This window comes from Porites lutea, chromosome 5 (genome assembly GCF_958299795.1).
Source record: "Porites lutea chromosome 5, jaPorLute2.1, whole genome shotgun sequence".
NCBI classification, from domain to species: Eukaryota; Metazoa; Cnidaria; class Anthozoa; order Scleractinia; family Poritidae; genus Porites; species Porites lutea.
In genome coordinates this window covers 13,837,270-13,845,494 of record NC_133205.1, presented here as the reverse complement: position 1 = coordinate 13,845,494, position 8,225 = coordinate 13,837,270, and the positions used below count along the sequence as shown (strand labels likewise).

The 8,225-nt window shown below is 39.0% G+C and overlaps 1 protein-coding gene across 4 annotated transcripts in view; it reads right to left on the bottom strand.

Annotated features, from left to right (window-relative positions):
• Positions 1 to 1,494: 1,494 nt before the first annotated feature.
• The window catches only part of LOC140938604 (conserved oligomeric Golgi complex subunit 1-like), a 25,147-nt gene continuing 18,416 nt past the window's right edge, over positions 1,495 to 8,225 (bottom strand). For 3 of the 4 annotated variants that reach the window (XM_073388099.1, XM_073388100.1, XM_073388102.1), the window contains 6 exons: positions 8,192 to 8,225; positions 7,208 to 7,285; positions 5,536 to 5,612; positions 4,696 to 4,990; positions 2,951 to 3,151; positions 1,495 to 1,766 (listed from right to left, as the gene is read on the bottom strand). The exon at positions 8,192 to 8,225 is cut by the window's right edge and continues 60 nt beyond it. In XM_073388099.1, the coding sequence (XP_073244200.1) occupies positions 1,650 to 1,766; positions 2,951 to 3,151; positions 4,696 to 4,990; positions 5,536 to 5,612; positions 7,208 to 7,285; positions 8,192 to 8,225 (802 nt within the window). In that variant the 3' untranslated portion in view covers positions 1,495 to 1,649. The remainder of the gene's footprint in view (positions 1,767 to 2,950; positions 3,152 to 4,695; positions 4,991 to 5,535; positions 5,613 to 7,207; positions 7,286 to 8,191) is intronic. The other variant, XM_073388101.1, reaches the window with a different exon arrangement.

Below are 8,225 nucleotides of genomic sequence, written 5' to 3'. Positions count from 1 at the left end.
GCAAGTTTTACGTGTAAATCAAAATGATACCTGTTGAAAGAGATGTTTTGTGGATAAGTGTCCACTGAACTGGTGTCATAATATTTGTATTGCGCTCCATTAAGAAAATAAGGTAAGGTTACAAAAATTCTGTTCCCTGGGTTGGACGCAAAAAAGAGCTTCCTTTTATCGATCAAGGGCCATTGACCTGCAACTTGAAAAAAAATTCATATACTGTTTTAAAACTACCTTTAGAGAATACAGGGAGACGATTTCGAACAAATTGGTTGCAGCTCTTCGGTTCGACTTTTGATTGGAACTAAACAGTTAAAATGTGTGTGTGTGTGTGTGTGGTAGGGGGCACAGATGTCTGTCGCTTGGCAACTCGTAGATAACAATATTCAAACTTCTGAACGAAAACCAAATTAATATCCAAATACAATTTCCAATGACTGTATCTGTTTTTACAGATGCGACCTAACGCGTGAAAATAATTAAATATAGTGGCCGGCGGAAGTACAAGTTGACAAGAGTGCGCACAAATCGGTGGACAGCCTTATATATTATTCCCATTTCGGTTCAAGCTGCTCTAAACACTTATGAGCGAAACCCGAATATCTGAGGAATCTTGTGAAAACTGAGTACTTAAATTTTCGCCTTCATTCTGACAACCAGAGAATCAAGAACAGAGATGTATAAATCTCCGTTTTACTCAAAGTGATAAGCTTCTGGCTAAAATAAATGGATTACACGACGAATAACAATTCCACAAATAGCTGTAGGCTATGGAAGATCAAAAAATTATTGCAATTAGGGCATTATTGAAAAAACCACACCGAAGGAAATTATCTCACTTGTCAATTTTTCAAGAAGAGTCGGTTTGTCTTTAACTAAGTAAAGATTGTATCAAAAACGCTTTACCGCTACCATTTAATTTTCCTAAAAAAGATCGGTAGGATAATGTTATACCGTCCAAACAAACACAGCAAGACAGATCGTTGACAGATACACCTGTTCTGTTAAAAGAAAATGATTATTGCCTCGAAGCCCTGTATTCATCTTATCCAAGGGAAAGGTACCCTGTGAACTAAAGTGTCCTGCTTGTAGGAAGTCAACTAAACAACACTGGATCCGGGGACACGGAAAAATATAATTTTCAATGGTTGCTTGAAAAAAGGCACTTCAAGCGATTCGGTTCTTAAAATGGAAAATTACCATTTTTTGCGATAAAATGTGATTTCGTGACAAAGTAACGAAGAAACACCAAACGTTGATGTTTTCTTTAAGTCCCGACTAAACTGTTCTCAAGTGTGTTGCACGCGATCTCAAAAAGTAATTCAATAGATTCGCTGTGCAGGGCCACAGAATTACGAAAGCGCTGGCTAAATTAAATAATATAGTGTCATTGCTATTTTCCGTAAAGTGACCTTTTTATAGCTTTTCTCTAACCAGAAAACGATATTTTAAAAAATGAAATAACAACTAAAGGAATGAATCAAGACATTTTGCGAAGCACCCTGTGACAATTATTTCTTTTAATGAAAATTCAAGCCAGCCATGGCACGCGCACTTTTACACCCCTTGGTTTTAAACCATGTACAGCACATACTAAATATACTGTCTGTATTCTACTATTTACATTTGACATTAAAATTTCAAACGTATGAACATTACGTCGCTTTAAGCTCTTGACGCAGGTTAACATTCAAATTAAAAAACTGGTGATGTTTGAAGAACGCTGTTTGAGTAATTGCACCCTTCAAGTCTTCGTTTGGTTTTAACGATTCCTGAAAAATAATAATAATAAATAAACTAAAAAAAATAAATATTTTTAAAAAATACAATGAAACCATCTTTCAGGTAATGATATGCCACACAAGGTTAACCCTATCTTAGCTGGACGGCAGAAAAAACCTAGTTTGTTGGGGTGTTTCGGGATTCTTTCAGACACATACTGATATTAAAACCAGTTATGGCGGCTATAATGTTTTATGCCCCCCCCCCCCCCCTCCCTCCCAGCCAAGCATCGAGAAGTGCAAGTCTCTGTTTTTGAGCCAGTGTTAAAATGGACAACATTCCATCGGGTATTGAAGGAGGAAGAAGTAAATTTTAAGGGTGTTTGTTGTAGTTACGGAAACTATTTTTGTGGCGGAGGTATTGTGCTGCGTCTTTATAATCCGTTGTTTAATGTTATTTGATGATCGCGCAATCCGCAACGGCGAACAAGAAACTAGGATTTTGTGATGTATCATGTCGATACAGACCTTCGAAAACACACACACACAAAGGAGTTGAGACATATCTGTTCATTCGCAGTTGGTGCCCGGAAAAATTCAACTGTTATAAGCATATTGGATCTAGCTGAAAGCTTCAGTTCCTGTTCCTCAAAATGACGTCACAAATCATATCATGACGGCATGTTCCGTTGAATGTAATCCGATATACGAGTAAATGGAATTTGCATTGAAAAAATTAATGGGCTCCAACTGTCTCCAAGAATAATTCAAACGGCTGGCCTTTCATCAGGGTGAATTTGCCCTGACGAAGGGCTCGCACTAGAAACGTCAGCTTTTCAATCTACTTATGGTGGTGATAAAGCACATTTTTTTTTACTCCCAAACGACGCCGAACCTCATTTTCTTTAGAAACTAAAGCCTTCATTCCTGACTAAAGTCGACCAAGGATTAACCACGACATGATTATGACGTCACTCAGGAGGCAAGATCCCAATAGAAAGGATTGTTATCAAAGCTTTTGCCGTAAAGAAAAACAATTGACGCATCCAGGGTGATGTCATCAGTGTGGACACCGACGACAAAACGAAATGCTGTTCTCTCAAATTGTTCTCAAATCCCACGAAACTTGTTCCCTACAATACGTCTTTATGCATATTGATCCATGTAACTCTAAGATAACAGTTTAGGCAGTTAAAAAATAGTCTGCCCAGTTGTAAACAGAGGGTATTCCAAACCTTCTTATGAATGTGATCTGTTGTTTGAGCCCCAGATCCCGCGCTTGTATGAGACGTGAGAGGTAACAGAGTAAATCGTGGTGGATTGGGAGCTAAAGGCATAACGTTGTGCTGATCATGGGATCCGGAGGAAGGCCGATGTGTGACTCCAAAGGAATGAGTGGCATGCTTGTCCAGACTTGCTAACACACCAAATAAAACCTTAACAACAGAAAATTTAAAGGCACCTTAAAAAAACATTCCATAACCTCGTTCTCAGTGTCTTCTCTCCTCCTGTCTCGAGGGAGGAAGAGAGAGGACAGCTGTCTACGGCTGCCACTGCCAAGGTGATATGGCTGTACGCATGCGTTAGGTACTGCCCAAGCTGTGAGTAAAGTTGTGAGTTACATTCTCGACCCCAGCACGTACGTTGGCTGTCATGCGCAGAAGAGCTCTAAGGTCGAGTTTGCTGTGAGTTACGGTAAAGTACGTGTGTCATAAGCTGTTCAGTTTGTTGAAGAGAGAGGACTCAGGGAAAGAGGTTAAAAAATTCTCTCGAACAAACTACGTGTTGGAGTTGTGTCCACGATAGACTGAACGAGCTGCTAATTTGTCCCAGACGAGGAAGACCTTTTCTAAAAAACCCCATACCATAGACAATAGAAAGCCGCTCACAAAAACTCTAAATGATTTTAAGTCAACTGGAAGTAAAATGTCTCTAGCATCTTGACCACTCTGTCCGATGAGAATACATCACAAAATCACTCATTTCATATCAATTGGCATTGTCTACGTGAGGGGAATTATATGTGCGAAGCCACTGATATTAATAAGAAGGGTTTATTCTAGATTGCGGCTTTGCGGGATTTCCGCAATTTGGAAAAAAATGCCACATAAAATTTACGTTGCCGCGTCAAATGGCGCGCAAAAAAAAATAGACCCAAGGATAAGTTTTTTTTTTTTTTTTGAAGAAGCTTTCATTTACGTTAAGCATTAGAGTCCAAATAACCTCATGTTCAGTACTTGCAAGCCTGTAAATGATAATTTCAATAAACGTTCGTTTTCTCATGGAACAGTCTGTACCAATAAGTTCAAATACCTTTTGGGGGAACCCCTTTCTCGGACCCCCTTACTTGAAAAAGGGCCCCCGAAAATTACAGAACGGGGCCAATTTTTTTCCTTCCACAGCTTTATTGGGTACTCCTCTTATAATCTTCAATATAAATTTATAATACAACACAAGAGCAAAAAAAAAAAAAAAACCCTCATTGGCCAATTTATTGAATAAACCCTGAATACGCTATTTTATTTTCAGGCAAATAAACTTAATTCAAGTTTTACTACAAAGACATTGCACTTAGCTTCATTTTGTAAGTGAGGCTTTTTTTAAAGAAGTACAAAAATTGCCTCTTGTCAATCGATTTACGATTAGAAGGGGACAGACGGCAAGTTGTGATTGCCGGAAACATATTTAAGTCTCAACGGTTTATTAATAGGATGCCTATTAATCGTATACCAGTTGGGAAAAATTTGAGGAAGAGCCACCCACACCAACTGGTAAGGAATAAATAAATGCCATGCGTTTAAGGCACATGACAATAAAATCAGTACACAAAGTAAGCGTGCATAATGAAAAAATAACAACAAATTAATATTATTATTGGCTGAACGTACCCACAGCCCGATTTCTTAGCCGTTAATAAGCGTTTGGTTTTGACATATACTCGAAAGAGAACAAAATAATTATCGTTTGTTTATACACATACCCCACATCTTTGAAGTTGCTTATTGAGATTTGTAGCGATGTAAGGAGAAAATACATCAAGATCAAACGGGTCGACACAGCTTTCCAGCGCGTCGAGTACTTTCTCGAGACGATTAGTGAATTCCGAACCCTCACCCTCGCCTCTTCCTGCCAGGATTGACGTCATGAACTTCAGATCAAACATGACCTGCAGGGCCTGGTTCTGGGTTAGAGTACATTTGTGTTCGTTGACAAGTTTCTCGTGCCTTAATAAAACACCACGTGATAGGCACGTGACAAGTTCTTGTAACAGTTTCCTAACATGAAAAAAATAAGAAATTGGATTGAGGTAACCAAAGGAATTCAAATTATATGATGACATGAGGGAAATTGGGATGTTAAAAGACAGATTTCACAATCATCGCCTCGAGATATCGCGTAAATTTTTACTTGAATTCTCTCCTCAGGTTATGAAGTAACCTAAGGAATTGTTTTTGGGACCGCGTCGGACTCAGTGACATACGATAATAAGAATTACATGACATTCTATTGAGTCAAAACACGGCGGGCCAGATGAAAAGGAATTAGTGTAAGAACCTTTCCTAATATTGTCATTCTGCACAAGACAATCGAACACACCCAAAATAGAAAACAAACAGTAATTTCTCACATCTATTAACACGCTAGTGCACGTTGAATATACCGTTACAAGAGAAATAATGGGGTGGGTGCGCTTGGACTGGGAATTGTCGAGAGCTGTTTAGTCCAAATTTCAAAAAACCTAACTCCAAAAGGCAGACATTAAAAGTTACGCAAAATCTGCCCAAGGTATCTTGGGAAAGACACTATTGGTATAGGATACCTGTCTAAAGCGTGTGCCCCTGTCCTGTTAAGTTCCTGACAAAGACTGAACAACAAGGAGGTCACATGTGATGAAACCTGTCAACATAAAAAAAATCATTTAGTCTGGAAACTGAATAAAGATATAGTTGTAGCTCTCTCAAGCGACCACCTCGGAAATTCGAAGAAATGGTCTTACCTAAAGCTGGTCGGTACGAGGACTTTAGAAAGTCATTAATAGCTCATTACGAAAAAACAAACGAAATTACTGTTTAATGAGTGTCTTTAAATCTGATGTAAACACGGCTACACTTAAAGTACAATATTTTAGACCAAAAAACTTCAACATCTTTATCAACGAACCATTAGCGCAGTGTGCAGTTTTATTAAAGTTTTAAAAACAAAGAAAAAGTCCAGTTGGTTCTCAAAAGTGGTTGCAGTCGCTTATGAGGGCTTTTAATTACAAAATTTAAGTCAGAGTTCAAACGGGGTTTCACAAAGGTAGTCGTTACTAGAGCTGGTCGCTTACGAGAGTGGTCGCAAGGAGATCTTCGACTGCACTAGAATGACTTCTCCGAAATTTTACTAGGGCCAGAAGCCTATTATCCGTTTGATATGGGCTCAATCAAGAGCCATAATAGGTCCTATTATGGCTCTTGGCTCAATACATAACCAAACGTATCGAGCCATTTTCACATTGTCTCATCTTACTAAAACTGCCAGAACAAATTAAAAACTTCAGGCCGCGACTGCAATACTCCGGATAAACTGGAAAACGGAGCAGTTCGAAAAGCCGCACAAAATCATATCTTCCGTCCGCATTCGACCAAATAAATTTTAAAACGCATCTTTTTAGGACAAAAATTGATAACGGAAAAGTTTTAACACGTGTAAACAGTCACTTAGAAAAACGTTTACGAAAAAGTGCGTTTTCAAAATGCTATTCGTCCACACTAAAACACAAAGCAGGTGTTCTCAAACTCATCCACTTTCAAATGTGTTTTCAATTCAGTTCGTGGAACAATTTATCCAGATTAGAGGCTGTTTACTGATATGACTTTCATTCTGGAATGAGTTTCGTTCCAGAGTGAAGTTTGTACTGCATTCACATAATAAAATCGAACATCGCGCGAGACTACACAGTTTTATCACGGTTTGCGATTTCCAATCCGGAAGGAAGTTCGTTTTCAGTTTACAATGATACCAAAATGAAACTTCAGTCATATCAGAACGAGAATTTCATTCGGATTGAAAACAGGAATGACTTGAACGGGACCTAAATGTCCCTTTGGTATCATGTAAACAAATGTAGAGAAACATTTGGAGATGGAATGAACTCGTTCCCGAATGAAAGTCATTCCGGTATCATGTGAACTGAATAACCCCTTAGTGTGGACAGTACACTAACCGTATTAAAGTTGCGTTTAAACATTTATCCTGCATAGTGTGGACGGGGCCTTAGTACAACATAATTTCAGAGTCATCAAAATAATAATCACCAAAATTGGTTTACCAAAACAAAATCCATTAAGATATTGAAGTTGTAGCCTGTGTACCGCCGCCCCCTCCCCATCCCCTGGGAAAAAATAGGAGGCCTCTTCTCCGATTTTTTCGGGGCGGGGGGCGGCTGTACACAGACCATTGTAGTTGCAAACACCCAATTCTAGTTTCCTCTAGAATTGAGGACTAAATACCTGAGCAGGAACTCTTATAATGGACTCCACTTTCTTGCCTTCCTCTGTTTCCTCTTCAATCTTAATCTCTTCCCAGTTCTGAAAAAAAAAAAAGCACTCAATGATTTCAGATACAGCTATTTCGAGAAAGGTTGTCGGAAAAAGTGCACGCGACAATCCCGAAAGGTATTGTGGGTAGTCTTGAGTTCACTGTTCTTCAAAGAAATTTGAGGGAATGTCACGAAAGGCCGTGGACATATGGTTGTGAGTGCTGAAGGAAAGTAACAAAAGTAGGTTCGACAGCTACAGTTTCAGGAGCAGTGAATTGATCGTATCCCATATTACCTTTCGGGATTGTCGCGTGCACATTTTTTACGACAACCTTCCTCGAAATAGCTGTATACTGAAGCAAAATCGCCCGGAGAAGAGTGCAACTTTGAATTTTAATGGCCAGCATTCTTTTGGCGCAGTTATTTTCTCGGTAATTAATATTCTTTTTTTCACAGTCGGCGCTTTACTACTGAGACTGGGTCATTTTGAAGTGGCCAAGTTACGAGCGGTTCGTTTCATTGACGTTCCACAAAACAAAACGTTACTGCCGAGTAGACCACATATGATGTAAAGAAGAGGGGTGCAGAAACTTCAGGTCACTCTACCATACGACTAACGCTGGTCAAGTACCGTGAATGCTCATCTGTTTTCTCGATGTCTTCTCCGCTAATAATGAACCAGCGAACCTTTCAGGCGTTCAAAATAAACCACTTATTCTTAGAGCCTTTTTATATCACAGGAACTGTAATCTAAATAACAAACTCGCAAAACTGTTAATGAGACACTCCAACCCTGTGAAAGGTCTTATGGTGGTTCCCCAGAAACTGAAAATGCTGAAATTTTTGTCTGCCGGGTTTGTAGGTATTCTGGAAAGAAAGTCTACAATGATGAAATAAATTCAAATAACCAAAGGAATTTACACTAGAAGGGATCAGTGGATAAACTTTGACTTACGGTCATTGATAACAAAGACGAACTCTTGCCACCA